The sequence below is a fragment of the Takifugu flavidus genome, chromosome 15 (genome assembly GCF_003711565.1).
Source record: "Takifugu flavidus isolate HTHZ2018 chromosome 15, ASM371156v2, whole genome shotgun sequence".
In the NCBI taxonomy this organism is placed as follows: Eukaryota; Metazoa; Chordata; class Actinopteri; order Tetraodontiformes; family Tetraodontidae; genus Takifugu; species Takifugu flavidus.
The window spans coordinates 11749101-11773118 of record NC_079534.1 but is presented as its reverse complement, the minus strand read 5'-3'; the positions used below and the strand labels follow the sequence as shown (position 1 = coordinate 11773118).

Here is a 24018-nt window from a genome sequence, read left to right as displayed (position 1 = left end):
GTGTGTGTGTGTTCTTTTAACAATAATCAGCTGGTTTGTGTTTTGAAATTCTGTCTTCAGCTAAACATGTGACTCTATCTGCCCTGCTCTTTCTTTCTTATAGGAGAATCCGTACATGTGCAACAACGAATGCGACGCCACCACCGAGGAGCTGGCTCATCCCCCGGAGCTGATGTTTGACTTCGAGGGTCGCAACCCCACAACCTTCTGGCAGTCCACCTCGTGGAAGAAATACCCCAAGCCGCTCCACGTCAACATCACACTGTCGTGGAACAAAACCATTGAGCTCACTGATGACATCATACTGACCTTCGAGTCGGGTCGACCCGAGCAGATGGTCCTGGAGAAGTCGCTCGACTACGGACGCACATGGACCCCATACCAGTTCTATGCCACCGACTGCCTGGACGCCTTCACCATGGAACCAAAAACGGCTAAAGAGCTGACGCAGCGCACCCTGCTGGACATCATCTGCACCGAGGACTATTCCAGAGGCTACGTGTGGAAGAACGACAAGACCGTACGTTTCGAGATCAAAGACCGCTTCGCCCTTTTTGCCGGTCCTCGGCTTCACAACATGGCTTCGCTGTACGGCCAGCTGGATACCACCAAGAACCTGAGGGACTTCTTCACCATCACTGACCTGAGGATTAGGCTGCTGAAGCCAGCCACTGGGGCCACCATGGTGGATGAGAATAACTTGTCCAGATACTTCTATGCCATTTCTGACATCAAGGTGCAGGGAAGGTAAGAGCCTTCATTTACACACCGCTGGCTCCCAAGATTCAAACCGATGTTTATTCACAATGGCCTCATTTCTGTCATGTCATTTCCTCTCATTAACTGTCGTTCAGCACAGCGGTAAGAAATATGTGATAATGACTGTGTGAATCACACGGGACACAAAGTCCTCGTGAAAATTGCATTTTTGTGTTGGTGACGTGAGCGTATCTCCTTTCAGCGTGGATCTCTCGAGACAAATGGAAGATTTCTGCTTTTTATCTGGCTTGTGTTACAATTAACCAAAGATCTAAAGATATTCTCATCTCATCTCATCAGAATATCCAGAATATTTCTTTAGATCAGCCACAAACTGACATGATTGAATTTAGTTAACAATTATTCAGATTCAGTTTTTATGTTTATGCTTGTATGTTTTAGTGGTGGCCTTGTAGTTGAAATAAAATATTCTATAAATAACTAAGTAAATAACAGTAGGGGTAAAAAAGGGAAGAGGGGTAAAGGAAATTCAAGCAATTCAAAATCTGAGTCAACCTCAAATGTGCTGTTCAAAAATAGCAAAAAATGCATTCACAAGATGGGGGAAAAAAATTGCAGGTCTACTTTTTTGCATCATGTTGTAATTTATTAAATGTCTGAGTGATTTTATTGCACAACCCCTTCTAAAACATTTAAAAGTATTTTGGTACATGAGCTGACCAGCAAAATAACTAAGCCATTCAACCTTGAATGGAAACATAAATGTGTTTTCTTTTTTGTAAGTGCATACCCCACAGAGTCTCCCTTGTCTTAGCCTGGTTCTTCCACAATTTGCTCTCTTTTCCTCAATAAGACAGCCCAAGCTAGCCCAACACTGACCCAGAGTCATCAGATCGAGAGGAGGGTCACTGCCTGTGGTGGACTAGAAGAAATCTTTAATTCAAGTCAACACTTCACTTTATATTGCAGGCACATCTTCACACTCCCAAGATATCACTTCATATTTTAATTATTCTGTGAACATAACATTAGATTCTGGTGTTTTCAGATTTGTAATAAACAGTTCCTAATATCAACATTACTCAATTATTACAAAAACTTTAAATTGATATTAGTCTGCAACTTTAAGATTAAACAGAGGTTCTCAAATGCTTATCAAGTACATGTAAGGCTGTCATGTAAGGACAATTTTAAAATATGTTCTTTGTTTGTTCTGCTGGGCTTCCAAAGACCCACTTATGGGAGCAGCAGTAGAGCTCCTACCCTCAAGATTGACAACGATTAAAATCCTTAACATTTTTTACTGCACATTTGTTAATTCCACCAGAAACAGAGCAATAGTAGGATCCATTAGACTTTCCTGCCAGTGGATTAATAGGGATCCATCTTTAGCTACTCCTTTAGCCCTAAAGTGGTCTTTACTAATTCTTTAGGGAAAATGGATTTTTTTTTTTACTTAAGATGCTAATTCCTCCATTATCAGCATCGTCTTCTCTTAAACACCATCTGTCTTGAAGGACGCGTTTCTTTTCCCAACCAACGATGATGAAAGAATTTATGTCATGTTATATGTTCAGCAACTGGAAAGATTTGTGTCACTGGTAGCAGTCGGCGCGCCGTTGTGATTTCCAATAAACAGAAATACTGTGGTTTCATGATGCATGCAAACGGCCCTCATGATGGGCCTTAAGTTTCTGCAGCTGCTTCCCAAATGGGAGCTGTGTTGCTTGCTGCAGTTGGTTTATGTGAGGATAACTAGGTTGGTAATGACCCGTTGGATGGGCCCACAGAGAATTGAAACATTTAGCCCCTAATTAGAAATCAGTCAACTTCAATGGCAGATTAGATCCATTAGCAAGTCAGCTAATTGGCAGGAGAGTAATCTTGTAATTAAAAGCATTTGCAGCTGATTAAGTGGTAATCATCTCAGACATATCGGTGAAATGGAGGAGACGTTCAGTTTTGTCAGGCAGCGGTTTCATATTTAGCCTCGGCCTGTTTTGGATATATAAACATGACAACTCCTCACATTGGATGCTTGATCTTACCAGGACTCCACAGCGGACGGTGATACAGTGCCATCTCGGAAATAAGCATGTTGTGCAGCGAAGCACATTTTTCCAATATTCATGCTTGTACTATAAATATGAATTGATGAAGAAGAAATTGCAAGACCTGCAATCCAGCACAGAATAGCATCTCCGACAGATATCTCATTTTGCCATCCATTACAAAAAGCAGCAAATTGTTGGATGGGAGGGAAATGAGCTATTTTGCCCAATTTTTTCCCGCTGCCCCCCGGGAATCAAATTCAATTTTCCACCAAAAGTTGCAGTGAAGACAACAAAATAAAGACAGGGTGGATCCAGAGTTGGATCAGTAACTCACTTGAAAGCGGGTGATGGAGCTTGGTGGGTGGGTGGGTTGGGGGAGGGACTCATTAGGGTTCCAGCAGCCTTCTGGCTATACCCAAATGGGAAGGACTTATCAGAGAATGGCCTGTCCTGTCGGAAAATTCCGAGAATGCTCCACAAGTGCTGATAAACAGTTGAACGTTTACGGTGTCCACAGGCCTGAAACAAAATGATATAAATTATGTTTGTTTGTGTCACAATTTTCAGAAACCCTGACAAAATTTTGTTGGTGGGGGGGATGTTCCAAAGACAAATCTGTATGTGGTAGCATTCCCATATCTTTACGGTGTGTGTGTCTGTTTGTGTGTGTGTGTGTGTGTGTGTGTGTTGTGTGTGTGTGTGTGTGTGTGTGTGTGTGCGTGTGTGTGTGTGTGTGTGAAGGAGGGGTTATTTCCTTTAGGTTAATCTATTGTAACAACTGTTTCTCCTGGCTTCATCTAAATATACTGAGATCTTGACATTGCGTGGCGATGGCAACAGGAAATAACGCAGACATCAGACAGGACCCAAAAGGAATCACTTCCCTTTGAAATTAATCTTATATTTTAAGCTGAAATACTGTTTTCTGTCAGAAATGGAAAGCTATATCTATCTAACATATGATCTATGTTAGATAGGCATGCATACTTTAGTGATATCATAAATGGCATATGCTAACAATAGTAAATACATACAATCCAAATGATTTTAAATTCGGATATGTATTACAGCAGCAGTCATCAAAGCTAATTGCTTAGAATTTCAGTCAAACTGCCTATTTATAAATTTTGAGTTTATCTTTGGATCACAGCCAGGTTGCTAAATATTCAATTGTATTGCTAATCATACCCCTTTGAGCTTGCTCGAGGGTGGAAATTTGTCTGTTTTCATTTTTTTTTGATACTTCAGAAGGTTATTTGGCTCAGGTAACTCCCTTGGGACAGTTAAACTGGTGAATCAGCGAACATGGATAATACAGAGGGTGTGTGTCCATCTATCAGGCCCAATAAACACCGATGAGCTCTTTGTCACGGCACCAGCGATTTATGAGACATTTGGCCCAAATTTGATGCAGTAGAAGCTGGAAAATTGTCCTTTAAACTATTTTTAAACAGAATGATTTTACAGGTGCCAAATTGCGATAGCTAGGTGGATCAGAGCAGTTCCAAAACTGTAGCTCCTGTGAGGTGTTTCCAGGCAGCAGTGGTCCGTATCCATCCAGAGGGGTCCAAGGAAGGAACAGCAGTCAATGAGCAGGGCCAAGGCTCATCCATGCATGTGGGGATCAAGGGCTGACCTGAGTGATCTCACCCAACAGAGCAGCTACTGTAGCTTGGAATGCTACTTAGAAGAAGTTCACACTGGTTCTGGTAGAAAGGTGTCGGGAGACACAGCGCATAAGAATTTGTTGTCTTTGAGACAGAACAAAGGCTGTATTGAGGGCTTCTGACCTGGCCTACCAGACCCGAGAAATCTCAGAAATATTCTTCATTTCAACCGGCTGTGCAAAAAACAGCGAGACAAATTGTACATGATGGGAAAATCATTGACAGAAGAAGATATAAACCAAATATTGGAAGAATTTTTTTTTTTTTTCCCAGCACGTGGCAGCGCAGCTGCGCTATCGATTTCTAAAGTTATTCCACATCAGCGGACAACAAAAACCTTGAACCATGCAAGCTGTTCCACCTTTCACGTAGACCTCGCCACCATTCCTCACTTATTGATCAGGTGTCCGCTCGTTAATTAAGACACAACCGCTAACGGCTGAGCTCGCGGTCAGAGCTGCACGTAGTGTAACCAGGCTGCACAAGGGCCTGGGAATGAGAAGCAGCTAATCCATAAGTGCTAATGTGCAATTTTTTTTTCCTCATTCCCCCTCACGTCAGTCTCCTCCTAATTCCATAGTTACTTTTCTGGCTTTTCAACCAAAACAAAATCAATATAGAAGAAACACCAGGCGAAGTGAGAGATTTTAAAAACTAAAGACTACAGAGAGAAAGCGTGAAAACTGTCCAGGTCATAATGATATCAGTTAGGGATGATTGCAATTGAGTGCGAGACTCGCCGTCGGGGGGTGATTTTCTCCAGTAAAAACATTTTATGTTCAGTGATTTAACTGCATCTCTAAACATTTTCTTGATATGGGAATAAATTGTTCATAATGTACTCAAATATAAAGAAAATCTACATTGATTATCAACACCACTCAAAGCAGGCAACATTAGTTATTTATAACAATGTTGTTTAGTAAGTTACGGTTTTAAAAAAATGTTTTTCTTAAGGTGTTTTATTCAGAAATTAGATTTAAAGGTTCCAATCATCAAACAAAAGTCTGATATAGAAATATTGATTTAAATTTCTTATTATTAACATTAGTAAAAGAAAATTTTGCATTTAACAATTTATTTTACCATGCAAGAATGATACATTGATATGTAACAATGTTGCACATTTGAAATTTGTTGGACATAACAGTGGGTAATTTAACAAGATTTGAGGTATGAGTAAGACAAAAAAGAGTAAATGGCAAGCTACCAAACAGCATGCAGAAAAGTTGCCAATTGGGCCTTTTCTTTTTGTGATAGGGACACAATGTTGAACTAAACAGTAATCGCAGATGTTTTACCGTCTGTTGCGGACCTGTAAGAGAGAGTTTGCCTGACGGCTGTCTACGCTGACAGTGTAAAGTAAAAGCAGATTTCAAAGATAAAGATAAAGAAAGCAGGTTCCACATGCTGAAGAACTCCAAATCTGAGGTAAACGTGATGTATTCGAAGGTCATTTGGATTGGAAAGAATAATAGTTTTAGATAAGACATTTCATTGTTACATCACACTCCAAAATGTTCCCCTCCAGCCACAACTCTGTGTCTCCCTCCCCACTGGGAGTCCCGAAGGAATAAAAATACTGTATCACACACTTCAAATGTAAGAGACACTTTAAAAGCGGCTGGATTTGTAACGCCTCCTCAGCGTGTTCACATTAATGCTGAACTGCAGTTGAACGAGCTTATCTACAACCGCGCGCTAATCAGAGCTCACATATAGGAAGTCGTCGCTGACATTTGAAGATCCCTCAATCTTGAAATATCCAAGGGGGAACTTCAGAGTTCACATGCACCCGTCAAAAAGGAAACAGAAGTTGAAAGTTAAAGATCTCAAACTTCTGATCTGGGGGGGTGACAACAGTCTGGGCAGCTTCCCAGTGAGACCAGTAAATATGAGCAACGCGATTTCGTTCAGTAGAGGCCGGGTGATGGTTTTTATATCAGTCCTCCCATCTTTTGATATTTTAAGGGCTCAGCCGACACGAGCGTTCTATAGAAGCCATCTCGTCTTTCCGCTGCATCTTTGCACCAAGACGCTCAGAAATTTGATTTTGAAAAGTAGGGGCGATAGCAAAAGTGCATTTCACACTTCATGTAGTCTGCGGATCTCATGTGGGCTGAGCGGCAGAGAGGGATTCACAAGGATGACCGACTAATAACAATCCAGCGCCGCTGAGGAAGGGTCTGCTTTGTAGGGAGGAGACCGGAGGAGGAGGAAGGAGACCGGAGGAGGTGGTGCTGGGTTAAGGCCACACGTTCTGGTCCCATCCAAGCCTGGTCCCTGCTCTGTCCACTTGGTACTTGGGGTTCAAGTCCTTCTGCTCAGTCTGATACGGCTTGAATCGTAATGTTTTTTTTTAATTTCTCATGATTTATGGCGCTTCACAATAGCAGTAATTTATCAGCTGAATCAATAAAAAGTATTAGTCAAAGCAAACTAAGACCATTTATAAACACATTTCCACATACTGCACCTACACAAGCCGTCAACACACACGCACAAGTGCACATACTGGCTCTTATCCAGTCTCTTACCAAGCGCATACACACGCGCGTGGTGTGTGTGTGTGTGCCCTGCGAACCGTGACAGTTGCAGCCGGTTTGATTGACAGAGTTTGAAAGTCAGGTTCAAGTACGAGTTCACACGGCTTCCAGCACTACTTCGCTACCTCCATACGGTTTCCACCCGCTCCGCCAAAGCCCGCCTCGTCTTCCGCCAGATGCCTGTCACACCGCGCAATGTTTCCTGCCACTCATCTCCCAGTCTTCAGCGTTTAATTAGTGCTCATTAAGAGCCAGGCTTTCTTTGTAAATAATATATGGAGAGAAAAGTACATTGGCAGAGGCTGTCTCCGGAGGGACGGCGACCATGAATAGTGCAAGCATCAGCGTGTCCTTTTTTACCACGCCGCGGCCGCTGTCACACCACTCGCCTCTATTTAAGGGAAATGCTAACCTGGCTGTTGTGACTGAAAGCAAGGATATAATATCGCCTGTAGACTTAACCTCGTCATTCTCAGGGTCCTCTTGCATTTTCATGCGCATCTGCCTCCAAGTGTTGCTTCTTTTGTTGTGCTTCTTTAGCTTTTTCCTTTTGTTTTCTGAGCTTTCATCATCATTGTTTCATTTTGTGACAGGTGAGCAACACGCTTGCGCTCGCACATGTACCGAACCTAAACCAGCCCAAGCTGATTTCCATATTAATGTGTGTTTCCGGTTGCTGATTTCTTCCTTGTCTCGGCGGCTTACATCACGTGATTGAGGGGACCCTCGGCCAGGAGGGCTGAGGCTGGGGGAGTCACGGTGTGCGTCAGACACCATTCTGTACGTCTCCATCAATGCGTGATTTGAATAATGGGCCCTGTCACACAAATCACAGCCTTTCAGTAGCATTGGGCCCAGCTACATTCAAATTTCATTTCACCTCAGCGGAAAATTGAAGCCGGAGGAATTAACTCGCAATACATTCCCAACATTTCACCAGCAATTTGGGCAGCCCTGGGGGGTTATACTTCATATTTTGAACAGGGGGCGCAAACAATTTGCTTGAGATGTATTACATTAGATCTAAAAGAAAAGACCAAATTGGACACGGCAGAGACCGACAAAAACAGGCCAAATCGGAACTCTTCAATTTCGCAGTGATACAGTCCGGCGTAATGAGGTGACTCTCCCTTTCCATCCTTCAAGTTCAATACCACTCTAAATGTAAAAAAGAGGAGTCAGGCCGCTATGATCCCTGGATTTGCCTCCCTCCACCCATCTTTGCATTGTGCTAATGGTAAATTAAAATTATATCCTCCTTATATACCTGACACAGTGCTGTGGAAGCACAGTCGTACCCTTACACATTTATAATTTGTAGCTATGTTATATTTATGTCTGTTTCTACTTTTTATGCAACATAAATATAACATTTTTTGGCTGTAGAAGACAGTTCAGGTGTAGGCTACAGGGATTGTCACCATGTTATTATTAATTTAAAATAAAATTAATCTTTACAATTGGTGCCTTAGCATAGCTTTCCAGCATGTATCTCTTAACAAAATACTTTAAAGCGATTTCTTTGGTCTAATTAGTGTGGAAAATACCGTCTTGTATGATTAATATGTATGTAATATGCATGCCAGACCAGTAGTTGGCGATATAACTTTGCAGAGGCAGATGGACTGACAATCAAATCAAATCAAATCAATCTTTATTCATACAGCGTCTTATACAATCAAAATTGTTTCAAGGCGCTTTCCAGAATCCCAGGGCCTAACCCCCAACAAGCAACAGTGGCAAGGAAAAACTCCCCTTTAACAGGAAGAAACCTTGAGCAGGACCAGGCTCATGTAGGGGGACCCTCCTGCTGATGGCCGGCTGGGTAGAGAGAGGAGAGGAGAGGAGAGGAGAGGAGAGGAGAGGAGAGGAGAGGAGAGGAGAGGAGAGAGAGGAGAGGAGAGGAGAGGAGAGGAGATGAAGTGCATTTACTTTTTTCACACTTACTTGATTGAAAGCTAATTTGCAATAAAAACCATAACAAGTTACTAAGGTGTGGCAGCATTTGACATTTACTCAGTCTGATGAGTTTGACTTTGTTGCTCTTGAAGCCTCTGAGCTTCCTGAATCATGCAAAAAAAGAATCTGCTGCTTTTGATTTAGTATTAAAACATAAAATTTCAGCTCAGTAGAATTGTCATCCTGGAGAATGTTTTTCCCCCTCACTTTATGGCTGCAAAATTGGGACATGTCAAAAGATGGCAGGTGTGAGAGTATTATAGCGATGTCTTTGGTCCTGGCACGACAACAGTGGTCTTATGTTGCACTGTGAGCCCGGCGAGGTTCAAGGATGGCTGTTGTCGTGGTCTTGTGACTGAAGATAGCCTGAGATAAAATTCTGAAAGTGTCAGAAATATAGGATGAGCATTTGGCAAGTGACAGCTGCTATGACCTGCATCTACTATCCAGCCAATAGAAATGTGGCAGGAAGTAGCAGTAGCAATAAATATGTCCCAAGTTGGCCTATTTTCCAAAGCCGTGGTACAGTTGACATTCTCTCTCTCTCTCTCTCTCCCTCTTTTCTTTCTCTACACTTTTTTCTCACAATGTCGCTATAACAAGGGTTCAAGCCCGATTCCTTGTTTTTGTTGTCGCAGTATGGTTTGATTGCGGCGCTGATGACGTCGTACCGATGCAGCCGTAGCCATGCAATTCAGCGAGCTGTTATCATCAAAGTTTAGGAGATCCATGCTGCACAGTGTGTCGTGCAGCGAAATTATAAAGCTACAAAAATCACACGCGCCATAGGGGCCATTAGTCTCCCATAACTTCGAGTCCCACAGCTTGAAATGACACTGGAAGCGAAGCCAAATTCTGAATTTCAAACATAGAATCTCCTTTCATGTCATCACAAGACTCCCACACATTCCTTTAAGGTGAAAAGACATCAATCAAAGAGCCTCCCTGTCTGGCTGGAGCGTGTTGGGCAGGTAATTCTGGCCCATCCAAGTAACAAGTTGACATCCATCTCAAACTTTAAGCAAGGCCTAAGTTTGAGCGCATGCATGTCTGTCAGAGCCATCACTGGCCAGGTTATTTGAGGCTCCAGGCTCGTGTTGAGGGAAACTTCCTGCAAACCTCAGTATGTATGTATGCAACATGCAGGTGCATTATGGGCTCTGACCACGGTAACGTCTAAGGGAGCAGGCGAGCTATGGAGCTGAGGGAAACTGGTTTGCCCAGTGCAGTTCTTGTCAGATTGGAGGGGGATGGAAGGGGGGGGTCACCCTTTAAATATTTAATGGAGGAAAAAGAAAGCAGAACCTTTCGATATGAAAATGCTTTATAACCATATCTAAAAGAAGATGCGATTTGTCTGAATCTTGCTTTTAACATGGGATTTTAATAGTAATATTAGCACTAGTTTGCAGCTCAATTTTGCAGGCAGCATCTCTGCTTTTTAACAGCTTAATTTGTTTTTTCAGAGGTGTTGCAGTTCTCAGTTGCAGCATTTACTGCGCTTCCTATGCTAATGAGGGGCAGGAAGATCGGTACTCTTCCAAATGATCACCAGAGCCTTCATAGGAGTTCTCTTCAGCAGTAAATCAATTATTTGATATTGATGAATGATGCCTGAAATTCCCAAGATAATAATATTGTCTGATTGATTGAAACAGAAGGATCTGATTGCTATGCAGCTAGCTATAGTTATAAAGTCTCCTTAGATGGTTGAAGAATGGTGGAGTAGAAACTGCACCCCAATTATGAAACGCAACAAAGATAGATCTTGATAAGAAGCTTGACATTAAGATATTATGTGTGACACCATTTCACTCTAATAACTGATTGGAGCCTCCTGTGTGGATTGCTTTGGAGACTGTGAATGTGAGTCTCTCCCCCCCACAAAAAATAAGTGGGTTTTTTTTTGTCAGTTCTGACTTTTCCCACTTAACAAGTTCTGTGCTTGTTTGGAGCCAGAGACGTTAGAAGCCTTCACATAGGAGACAAGCTGGGTTAGACATGGCGAGGCTGTCACCACGATGCCAAACAACCTTGAGAAAGCGAGGTTAGGCAGAAGACTGATGAGAAGAGAAGTTGCTGTCTGCTCCTCACTATCAACACCGACTCATTCCTCATTACTACATATGGTATATAAAGGTATATAGTCGAAATAAAACCCATAACCAGCACTGTATTAAGATTTATTAACCCCACTTGGGACAACAGCTCAACAGTCAAAGGTGTAAACCTGCAGTATGAAGTTAAAAATCATTTGTATAAAATACACTTTCTCTCCACACACATTAAGACTAAAGTGGAGTGAATTAATGTATTAGCTTAATTAAAATGATAATATCATTATTGTTCTGGCTGTGACCCCATTACTGTACCCCATTTTAACTATATAACATGTAGTTATTATTAAATAGTTAAAGGCTGGGGTGAACTAATGGAGGCTGTATTGGTGCCCCTCCTATCATCCCCATCACTGTCTGGCCTCGGTCTCCAGCCAGATATGTTTTACAGTTTTGTGAGGATTAATGCAGTAATAAAGGGCAATTACAGTTTATTTTTACATTTCTCAATGTCTCCGTGCATCTGGATTTGTTTCACTTGATTTCTGTAATTTGTGGCTGTAAATTGCTTCTGTCTTTCACTATTTTTCCAATTAAGATGTGAAGGTTGACGTGAAACTCGGGGGGGGGGGGGGGGGTTGGGGGGGGAGCATCAGAGTTTATCATAGTGCACTTCAGCCTTTCTACCTTCTGCTTTGCTGTGTTGATCCAAATTTCGACCTTTTTGCAACGCAGGCAAACAAAAAAGTTTGAGTTTGACTTAAAATTTAAACTTCCTCTTCAGTCGGAACTCATTTGATTCATTCAGTCCTTTCATACCTGCTTTTATTTTGGTTCCGACTAAGCTGAAAAGTCTCAGGTACACCAGGACTATTAAATAAGCACCCTCCAGGTTTGATACCCGTGGGTCTGTTGGACTCTATGGTGGGTAAAAGGTGATTAAAACCTGAAATGTTGGGTTAAAAAAAGCTCCAAATCGTTCTCTCTTGCGACTGTAACCGGGCAAAGACAAGCTCTCTGATTTCAATGTGACAATGCCGGCGGCAAAAGCGCCACATCCCAGAGCGCCCGTGCTGGACTCAGCGGACGGCCCACTCCAGCCGAGCCCGGTGATCTGAATTTCTGCAGCTTTTAATTAAGTGGAAGGTCAAATTCCAGCCTTCCTGACTCGAGGGAGCTGCAGCTGTCTGTGTGGCCGTCGAGGTACTTTCAGTCATTAATTTTATGAAGCGGGGGGGCTTCAGGCTGCTGGCTGGGCTTCTGACTCATATCTGTTACAGATCCCACTACTGTGATCTGCCACTTAACCAAAAAAGCAACTACAGAAAAGATTCATTTCTTAACAGCACAGTAGAATCAGACAAAATCCAGGAACCAGCTCCTGTGCCTCCCTGTGTTTCATTCACCTTGGAATCACCTCACATCACCTCCGAAGGCACCGGCCCTGGTGTCGTCTATCAAATGCACAGTTTAACAGTTAAACAGACCAGAATCATTTAACAATCTGATGGCGGCACTTTGCTTCTGTTGTCCTTGAGGGTGATATCCATGGTCGTGCCAACGGCAGTTTCGAAAACTGGAAAGAAGCCACGCACGCGTTTGATGATTTCCATAAAAATGTCGCCGCCACGTTCTAAAAATACACGACCCCCAAACTTTCCGGGCAATCCAATCTTGCCGCGTGCAGTTATAATCAAGTGCTGTCAATGGGCGGACATGCGAAACCTTATTTATCAGCTGGGGAGGAGAGGCTATCGTTTCCCGTGTTTCCCATCACCAATGTCAGATGTCAAAGAGTGGCCAGGAAGTCAATTAGAGGGGATTGTTCGTGATTGCTGTTTTTTTTCCCTCCCTGCCTCATGTTCGCTGGCGTTTGTAGCCAGCAGCGAACCAGCTCCTGAGGTTGAGGAGAAATCTTCGCTTGGAAGCACTTTGTAGAAACAAACGTAGCCTTGACGTGAAACTGAGAGCCGTCGGATCCCCTCAGGAGGGGATGGTGTGTCTGCTTCACTCGATACAGTTTTTGCACAACAGCCCCCTTCAACTCTTGCAGGTCAGTAGTTGTAACCTTTAAGCCTCTTAGGAATCAAACGTCATACGAAGAATGGTATTTAGAATACTGAAAACACATAAAATAAATAAATCAACTCTTTCTCACGCTGCTCCTCGTCTTGTGTCATCATCCCTGAATTTTCCCATTGAAGAACGATCGTTACTTATTTACAGCCACTCGCTTTCGATTTGATTATAAAGCCTTTGATTAGCAAGAAGCACACGCTAAAACACATTGTTGTGAATCTTCTCCTGGTGGTTGCCGAGATGTGTTGATGAGGAAGGAATCTTCGCAGACACCGACTTGGTTATCAAAGATGTTTATTGGAGAGAACAGTCAGGTATCAATCGGACACTGCAGATTGTCCGAGGGAGGTTTCGCGGTCCCGATGGTGAAGAACTCCGAGGTGTCTTCATCGTCACCTCCTTCTTATACAGTCGAGTAAACACATTCTTTACTGATGACCTCACGCTATACAATATGGCCAACCCAATGGTATAGCGTTCAGTTATTACCAAAAAAGGGAATACTTGAAGATGCTTCATGCTACACATCCTCATATGGAGAACAACCAGGGGCCCACAGGCTCCAGTGTCATCTTTTAGGAGCTTCTCTTACATAAAGGAAGAAGACACAGGACACACATGTGGAGCATGTCCTAATATGGTGCTTAGGCTGGCTGTTAAACACATTACGGCCTTACAGATGTAAAGCCTGCATAGAACGGGTCAGATACTACAACATCGCTCCTACAAAGAAAAGTCAGAAAACACACTCTGAGCAAGCAATAAGGAAAACACACGGGGTATTCCATTTGCGCTGTGGCTAAAACGGGACAGTGTCGGTCATTTAGCCAGCAGAGTGGCAAATGTGACCTCATTCATGTCAGTGTTCTCTCCCACTGGACCTGCAACAAATGAGGCCTTGTCATGTTTTTCCCCATTTTTACAAAGGAGAACATAGTGAAGCTTTGTATATGTGTGATCTAAATCAGATAACCCACCAGGATTTGCATTAAATCCCTTTCAAAGAGAAATAAATAAAGGTTCCACAGCAAGAGCAGTCGCTTTGACCATTCCATTACAAGAAATTCCAGTCTGACGCCCATCTATTTGTCTGTCTTCTGCTGTGGCCCCTCTGTCTCAGGTGCAAGTGCAACCTGCACGCTAACAGCTGTGTGTTCGACAAGGGGAAGCTGGGCTGCGAGTGCGAGCACAACACCACCGGGGCCGACTGCAGCCGCTGCAAGAAGCACTACCACGGCAGAGCCTGGAGCGTGGGCTCCTACCTGCCCATCCCCAAAGGAACCGCAAACATATGTGAGTATATGTGATTATGTGGAGCTACGTAATATCATATGGTGGTGGGACGGTTCAGGTTTGTGATGATGCAGTTTAGTCTCTTCTGTTTTCCCTTCAGTTTACAACGTTCCTTTGAACCAGGATCTTTATGGTTCTGTCAGGCAACTCTGGACTAAATACTTTATTGCACACCTTTAATTGCAAAACTAGCAGAGTGTCAATTCAGCAGCATAGAAGCGGGTTTGGCATCAGTTTCTGCTTCATTCCCTGATAATAGTCTACCTAGACATTATAGGATATGGATATCAGACCCAGACCGCGGGAATTGAAGAAACAGAACCCACGGGAGGATGCTGGGGAGGTGGTGGGATTGAGTTCCGAAGCACAGAGCAGCAAAATAGGCAGGGCAGCAAAAGGCAGAGCAGCATGAGCAGCACGGAGCGATCCAGACTGACCAGGTAAAAAGGAGGCGATTAAACACCTGCCCTAATTAGGTGAGAGGATCATGTGTCGGATCAGCTGATCTGGAATCTCATGCTTTGGGTTGCCTGACTGGACCTTCTCATCCTATTATATACCTTTTGAGAGTTGTTCAAGTCTGCTGTTCAAACCTGGACAAGTGTTTTGCTAATTCTAAGAAATTCTCCTTAATTTTTAGTAAAACTGACAACCTAACAAAGTAAAAAGATACATCTCATTCAAGTTATCGCTATATGGTTTTGCAGGTTTGATTTCCACTCGTCCATCTGCTGGTGTTTTCCTTTCCAGCATCATTAAGTAAAGCCATAATTCCCATCTATCACAAGCTATCAGAGCTATGCTAACTACAGTAAGCTAGCTAAAAAACAAGCACACGTGAATTTTAAATTGGCATTTGCTGCTGTTTCTAGAATATCCAATGTACATATTTAAGACTATTCTTGGGGATGGTGGTTTTCTATAAATGCCAGCTCATATTCCGAAGACGGACAAGCTGCCAATGTTCCTGGATTCACAGTTTTTCTGCGCGACCAGTAACAACCCAGACTTCACGTCCACTTAAATCATCCACTTCTTAGCTGTGTCCGCATCTCAATAAAAAACTTTCCAGAACAAACATAGTAATATCAAAATGAGCCCACACAGTACAGCAGTGGATCATTTTCCTGCGTGAGCTCATTGCAGGAACCTAGCAGAAGGTGCTCTTTTGAATTATCCCCATTATAATCTTGGATGGGAGTTGAGTCACATTTATCAAATCTCATGCCCGAGGCAGCGAGAAGGTGGGGGCTCATTGCCTCTATAAATCTAATACAGCCATGCAGGGTTGTGGTGGTGGATGGCCAGGCCAGATGGTGGAAGATCTAGCTCTCTGCTCCCCGTGTTTGCACTGATTCAGCCTTCTATTCAGAGGCAGTCTGCTGCAAGTGGCAGCAGGCCTTCAGATGCTTCTTTCGGACCAGCTGACGTGACTTATCCGACGTGGCCCCCCGGAAAATTGGATGTGCACGGCACCGCTACTGATCGGCAGGTTTGGTCGAATTAAAACCGGTGCAGCAACTTTCATGTACGGGCTCGTCTGTTATCGCAGAAGTGGAGGGTCGCACCACGTGCCCCATGAATCTGTGGTTGGAGACCCATGTATGTCTGCAAAACAGTGCACGCGTGTGTGCACGATGCAGCACATTTGATTGCTTTGGAGGAGATTGTTTGCAGGAATTGCCGTAAACTCTAAGGAGATATTGCTGGATTTACCCTCGCACCTCTCCTGTGTGATGAGCCTCCATGTGGGAGCTCCCGGCCGGATTGACAGGGCGTTATTAAAAAACAAAAATCCAAGACTTGGCCTCATCTGCACCAAACTGATGAAACTAAGGTCGAGACGAATAAAACGCAATATTAGCAGTGGTTCCGCAGTTGCATCAAATGCAATAACAGCGCATGTGATATTACGTAAGATTGCCGGTCCCCCAGCTGCCGAATAAATACACATTTGTCTTAGATGATCCGGGTAGCTTTGCTTTGTTTATTATGCAAATCTTGATTTCCTGTAAAGATTTTCAACATACAGCTGCCAGTTCGAAACAAATGTGCAGGCAACGTTTAATTATGGCTCGATGGCGCTCGTCTGTCATCAGTTCGTCTTTAATCATGAAAGTAGAAGCAGGGAGACGTCTATTACCTATTAAACATCCTTAACCATGGTGATATATAGACATGTGTGACCCTTCATCTAATAAATTAGAGAGCCCAAAAATGGAACCCTGTGTTGCTAGGGGCCGCCACTGTCAGCGGCAGACAGTAGCCGAGAGCGATTCCCGGAGAAAGAGGCCGGAGCCAAAGCTTCAAGCTCTTCTCTGTAGAGAAGAAGAATCACTTGCAGAATTATGTTGACAGTCCACTTTGCAGGGAACGTCAACTCATCTCATGTTCCAGAACAGGTTCATGGGTTACGAGGGGCGGGTCCGGGGGTTTGATCGTACCGTAGAAGGTTTGGCTCCAGAGGGTAACGTTGTTTGCCCTCCGGTTCTTTCGCATAGCAGCTATTGGTTAGCGACTTTAACCCGCTTTCTGGCTCGGTTCGCAAATCAGAGCTGAAATTCTGGACTGGTCTTGCTGCTCCATCTCCGAAACAGTTGATTTGACACCTCCAACCTACTACCCAGCTAACAAAGATCAGCGAGAACCAGCTTGGAGCGACGTAAAGTTCATAAAACCCCAGTCGCTCTCCTGAAAATGTCATATTCAGTTATAACAACTGCGAACATCCCGGGTTGGATTAATACCTGTAGAAGTGTCCCTTTGTGTGTTTGTGGTCGAGGCTCATTAAAGTTGATCCTGACCCCCACCTACAAAAACTAGTATAAACGCCACTGCCACCATAACTCTGGTTTACTCCATCCGTCCTGTTGTTGGACTGTTATTTACGGGGGTGCACGGGGGTCTGGAAAGGAAATAAAAGCAAATATGGACATTATTATTGACACCAAAGACTCCCCCGTGTGTTTGATGTGATGTTTCATATTTTATTAGCTTTACTAAACGGAAAACAAATGATGTCCCAGTCAAAACACCCCACAGGCAGGGTCATTATAGAAAATAGCACCAGTTTATATGCAGATCCCAGTTGACCTCTCAGCAGTGTGTGTGTGTGTGTGTGGGGGGGGGGGGGGGGTGCTCATTTATGCATTCAGACAAACAAACTTCAAATTACGAGTGATGAAATGTCATTTCGTTTTTTGACATGTCATCGCGGAAGACCCGTTATTATCATCAGAGGAGGGTGTACGTTGGTGGTCTGAGTGACGGCTGCTGGTAATCAGACCGCTGATGTCGGGGATTTTAATCACGGGGGGGAACAATATTTCCTTGTTGCAGAGCCACTCGGACCATTTAGGCCGTGAAGGGACATGAATGCTGCTTTGATTAAAGACGTGTCCCTCTGCTTTTTCCGCAGGTATTCCCAGTAATCATGGACCAGTGCGTAAGTGGACCACGTGTTTCAAAGTGGCATGCTGAGTGATGCTCCCCCACCCCGCACCATGATAGCAAACACATGTGTGACTGATCACGGTGCTGTGCGAGTGTGTGCTGTGCGTTACCGTTCTCCGTTGTCAAGTTTTACACAGTGACAAACAAACAAAAGACATCCACGTGTTTAACTACTTTACTAGTAGTTAGTTCAATGACATCATAATACTTTTGTCCAGTAAGTCAAACATGTCTTGCATCTAACAGAAATGCTTATATTGACTTTAATATGACAACATTCTCATTTGTTGTATATTTGTCAGGTCGTAAGGGATACAAAGTTTAGTCAGACAACTCTGGGTTAAACAAAATGCTGTGTTGCGTAAAATTAGCAGAGCATCAATTTAGCAAAATAGAAGCGGTGCATCATTCTTGTCCCCACACACACACGCACAAACACACACACACACACACACACACACACACACACACACACGGGATCAAAGAAACAGAGCCCATGGAGCAGCAAAACAGTTGGGATAGCAGAAGGCGGAGCAACATGACCAGTATACATTGAGCGCAGTGGCACCATGGAGTGATCAAGAGTGACCAGGCAAAAGGGGAGGGGATTAAACACCTGCAGTAATCATGGAGAGGGTCATGTGACGGATCAGCTGATATGGAATCGTGCCCTATGAGTTGTCTGCCTGAGCTAGCTCTGTGGGCTTTGCATCATTAATTTCACCACACAACAATCATTACAGGATGTGCAGACAAATATTTTACCAGTTAAAACATTAAATATATACATATATCACAGGTTAAGGCCATTCGGACCACTGGTTTACGCCATTTAAATAGATTTCAAGGATTTCTTTTTTAAGCTAACCTTCTGAATTTGAATTACATGTAAATGCCGTTAGCCCTGAGCAGTCTGTCAGGAGACAGCAAAGGGAAGACTGAGCGAATTGGCTGCAGATGAATTCATTGTTCTTGTAAAAAAAAAAAAAAAACCTGCAGGGCCCACGAGAAAGCATTGTTACCTGACAGTCTGGAAGGGGAATGCGTTGTTAGGAATACATCTGCTGCACACTGTGCTATGGGATGAGCGGTTAAATTGAGGACACTGGTAGCTAAACGCTAGTTTGCATAATAAAAAATGACTTTCCGGCGGCTGCAGTCCTGCACGTTTGGCGACGCACGTTCAGCCGGCGCCTGTGTACATTTCCAAAGTCGCATCTTTGCTGGGAGCGCTCAAACGAATCGCCCGTTTGCCTTGGAGAGAAAACAAGCCCTTTATGAAGGTTCCCGCCGTGCATCTCTATGCATGTTGATGCCTGAAGGTGACTCTTCGCGCTGAACAAAGGCAGCAACCGCATGTACGTGTCTTTGTCTCGTGGAGGAGTTGCTCATTATAAGAAGCACGCACGCATTCATACACCCACGACTATCATGGTGTGGTAAAACTTAGATTTTAAAAATGTAAAGTTGTGCAAAACTGCATGCTACCATTGTGCTCTAACAGCATGAACGCCATGAGAGACTGATGCGATGTATAACCTGTCCCGTTTTCACGCAGATCGAGCAAATGCTTCATCTCTTGGTGTTGCAAATCGTAACCAAGGTAGGCTCAATGGGCTTTGTCATTTCAGCATGAGATTAATTATTCATAGATTGTTATTTCGATGCATAAAGCCCCCGTGCTTACATGTTGCATGTAACAACAGAACCTTTGCTATGAGAACGCTGCAAGGATCGGACCGCACGCCTTGCGATCACAGGTTCCACGGCCTCCCGACCCCTGCGATCGTGCCTCTTTCTGAAATACCCATGATGCCTCTCTGGGGCTGCACCCTTTCTGCCGCCTTCCCAAGGTTAACTAAAAGGAAAAGAGGAGAAAGGGAGGGAAGGAGAGGGGAAGCTCCGGGGAGGGTTATGTAGATTGATCTCCAGCCATCTCCGGCTAATCCTCGGGTCCTGAAATCCTCTGTAGTAAGTGCTGCATCTGCTTCACTGATCTCGCAGAAGGAGGAGAAGGAGAATAAATAAAAGGGGACTACCGGGATTTCCGCTGCCAAGAGAGGGCATCTCCCTTCGCGTCGTTTTTGATTCAGGGTGTGAGATGCACTGATGAAAATAATACAGTGTTTGCTGCAGCCAGAGGTGAACGAAAGCATTAAATGTGCTGGGCATTGCTTACAGCTCTGATTTCTGACCATATCTGTATGATTTCCATATAAAGTGTCAAAACACCATATTGGCCCAAGCCATAACAATCTCGAGAAAGTCTTTTACGCTTACTTTTATCAGACGCAGAGCAATTTTTCCCCTCCAGATAAGCGATAACTGTTTATAGTGCAATAGCACTGAAATACACGAAGATATCCCCCTTAAATTAGAGGTGCCTTAAAGGGTGATTTACATTTCTGTTTTGGGCCTTTGTACATCATTACATGCACCACTGTTACTATGATAGTAATGTAAAGCACAGCAGCTGCGGTGTTTGACATGCATTCCCTGCGACGCCTTCCTCTTTGAAGTCCCCCCATATTCCATCAGACAGATTTTCCATCACTACCAATCTGAAAAGAACCTTTTTGGAAATAGAGGTCTGCAGCAATCACTCTGGATGTGTCCAGCTATGACCTCAGAAGCACTAAACCACTCGTGTTAGCGCTGCATTAGCACTAGCCGCTGATGATCCAGCTAGAACATGACTCCTTTTTTCTTTGTGTTGAAAATCACTTTAGGTGCAAATGTTTTCTTTCTTCTTCTTGCAAAGGTTTATCACCGACATCAGCTGTCACATTTGCATTTTAATACAGGAGAGGTGGAAACAAGCAAGCGAAGATCCTTGCTCCGTATGGAATTGTTATAGTGAGCTTCGTTTCAACGATAGCATAAATGCTTTTGATACTGTGTGTAAGGCAACTATAATATAAAACTGTGCTGAACTTACACACAGCCATAAATCTGCCCTAAGCAATAAACAACTAGAGACTAGAGAGAGTGGTGTGTAGCCAGAATTATGGACTATCACATAAAGCCATAATTTGTTCCCTTTGTCACTGTGCACACATTGGAAAAAGTAAACAAGTAAAAAAGACTCAAGACATCTGGTAATTTGCCATTTTAGTCCCTGTAGGCAAACTCTTTCCAGTTTTTTACCCAAAGATGACGCTCGAAAAATAATATCCCAAACATCTGATATGAACATTTGTTTTATTACTCTTAATTATTACCTGTTCTTCGTTGCACTGCTTGCTGCACTAGTTTAGAGCTGCCTTTCCGTATTTGTCTGTGTGTCTTTTTAGGTTGTGCTTTTGTGTGTAGCTTCATATACAGCAACGTCCAGAGAGATTAACCATTTCATCTACAGAACAGTAACCTGGTAATCCAGGCACTTTCTGGTATGGGTGGTGTTGTGTCCCAGTGCAGCTAAGTCGTATTGAACTTTGGAGCCCAGAGTCATGACTAATGATCAGGCCTTCGTGTTAATATGATAACAGGAGGCTGGACATGGGTTTCAGCTTACCCTGACATCATGGTAGAAGGTATTGATTTAGCGTAATTGAAGAAATGTTCTTCGGTCTCAGAGAGTATAATTAGCAGATCCTGTATCTAAAAACTGTCCCTGTAAATCCATAGTTATAAAAGCTTTTTAACACTCTTAAATGCATTACTCTGAATGCGATTTTCCTTGCTAAGTACAAACAGAGAGCTGCTTCACACTTGCGCAACAATTGCACAGAAATGCTATTGCTAATTCCTACCTAATCGCAAAGTTTTGCGTCTCAGATTGGACAGGACAAGGATATTTGCTGCTAGCAATATGAGCGCGCCAGAGCCGCAAAGACAGAAGGGAAAATTTGTCCCGGTAAAGCAGCTGCACTGCAGATAAAATGTGCCCCAAATGACCAAAGAATTCAGTCAGTAATCTCTCCATTAGACCGTGCTGCCATTCACACGTGCACGAGCCTTTTTCTGTTCAGGAAGGTGATGCAGACACTGTGAATTTTCCCACATTGCTTGCAGCTGACGATGGATCCGTCTTAACAGTTATACTCCTAAAATGTCACACATGTGACAGTGTCGGAGGTGTGAAGAGCACACGGAGTGGGCTGTCAGGAGACGTGATCATGTTTAGTCACAATTTCAGATGTGGCTCGGCAGTGCTCTGATCAGGCAGTGGCCTGCAGGCAGATTTCAGGCAGACACCTGATTTCTTTTATAATTTTATTAATTTCTTCCTCGTTGTAGGGCGGTTAGTTTTCAAACTAAAGGGTGCTCCCCTTAAGAAAGCATCAGCATTATTACAGATGTGGCGGGGCAGTTTCGTGCACCCTGTTTCCACTGTCAATTTCAATCCAGTCCTAATTTTGCTATCAAACCACTTTAAAAACATGCGCCCAAAGAGGACCTAGCATGGACAAGTTTGAGACAAGGCTACCAATCAAACAAGACTGCAGGAATTCCAGACCAGTTTAGCAAGAAAAGAGAACAATAATTTTATCTCCAAAAGGGTTTGCGAATGATAACCGTAGGGGAATGGGCTACTACATCCCTGCACTGTCAGAAAATCTCCTGGAGGTGTGCACACAAAGAAATCTAACGTTCACAATTTAATTACCCTCAATAAATTGTTAAGACACAAAAAAATCCACAAGACAAAGGCTTTCAGTTGGCTTTGACCTTAGCACTCCTGAGCCTCATTAACTGCAAGTGTTAAATCTAACAGTTGCATTTGCATCCGCCGAACCGCCCAGATCTTCCCAATTACACACCGACCATGGTAGCTTCCTCCACTGGTTGTTGATGTCATTTCCGGAACCAACTGTGCTGGCGGATTTAATCATTTCAGACTTTTGAGTGACAATGAACAACTGAGTTGCCGACACAGCAGGACCCCATTGTTTCACAACCCAAGACGCCGCGGGGTCGGTCGTCTAAAAGTAAAATAATTGGGCTATTTATATTAAGACAGTGGTCCTGGGGGCTTTCTGGAGGTCTTACAGATTAGTCGGTTGCTGCAGAAAACAAAGTGGAAGTCTAGACTGGACAATGAATCGGCTAATGCTCATTGATTTATTTTTGCCCTAAATACTTTGCTCAGAGCAGTCGGTTTCCATCAGCTCTAAAAAAGAAAGCTGACGGTTGCGATTAAATGTTGCCAGGCAGCCGTTACTGTCAGAGCAAACGCAGGGCAAGGCGGGAGTGCACGTACATTTTTCATGCATGCAAATTTTAGGAACATATTGATTGATTATGGATGGAACTTTCCATAAGGGCTGACGAGGTCCCCCACAAAACGCTGAATTTCTGGTTCACCAAAATGTGCTGTGCAATTAATGGAAAACATTGTTGTTTATCTCAAAATGATAAAGATAAACCCTTTTTCTAGACGCAGTACACTCCTGAATTTTGAAAAACTGCTTTCCCCAGACTGTCTTGCATCTGCATCATAATTCCTCTTTCATGCTCAATATTGATTTGCCCTTCTAAGACAAACAGTTTATTTATGGATCCGTTTTACTTTGGAAATACAAACATCACAAACTGATTCCCAGCATCGATTTCAGAGAGGTTTTGTGGCTGGTCACATCAGATGTAAAATTCATATAAATAAATCGTAATTAGCAAGCTAGCAAGTTAGCAATGAAGTGGATGTAGCTAAATTCTGTTGGTCTATACACTTGTAGGACCAACCAAAAGTTGTAACGGCCTATTAAAGAGATGAGGATATTAACCAGGATGCCATATTAATGCCTTTTTAATCACCCGTTTACAGCAGACGTGATCTTTTATTGGGTTTATTTTGAGTCATGGCCAACATGACTGAAAGCCTTGAAAAATAGGATTGATATTCATGCAGGGAGGGATATCCAATTACAGTGAAATCTCTCGGCAAATATTACCTCATCCAGGATTTCACCTCTGCCTGCAGAGGGGCTTCTTGGGATAATTGAGATTTTTTTTCTTCCCACAAAGAAACGTGCCCATCGGTTTATATACTCCCAACACTCAAACTTGCGCAACTCCTTTATCATAAACGTAGTCTTGCTGGACTGTCCTTTTATTTTGTGTGGATTCTTTTTGGGGGGGAGCTTACCATAATATAACAGCAACCAGTTGACCTGAAAATCGTTTATTTGCATTTCAAAGGCAAATACAGAGGTGGCACCAGGTGTCCAAACCGCACCCTCTCTCTCCT

At 43.4% G+C, this 24018-nt stretch overlaps 1 protein-coding gene across 7 annotated transcripts in view; it reads left to right on the top strand.

Moving 5' to 3' along the window:
* Positions 1–24018, top strand: part of LOC130539520 (netrin-G1-like) — a 45609-nt gene that overhangs the window by 19376 nt on the left and 2215 nt on the right. For 6 of the 7 annotated variants that reach the window (XM_057057916.1, XM_057057914.1, XM_057057915.1 and 3 more), the window contains exons 3-6: positions 104–747; positions 14203–14375; positions 17794–17820; positions 19387–19431. In XM_057057916.1, coding sequence (XP_056913896.1) covers positions 104–747; positions 14203–14375; positions 17794–17820; positions 19387–19431 — 889 coding nt within the window. The remainder of the gene's footprint in view (positions 1–103; positions 748–14202; positions 14376–17793; positions 17821–19386; positions 19432–24018) is intronic. The other variant, XM_057057919.1, reaches the window with a different exon arrangement.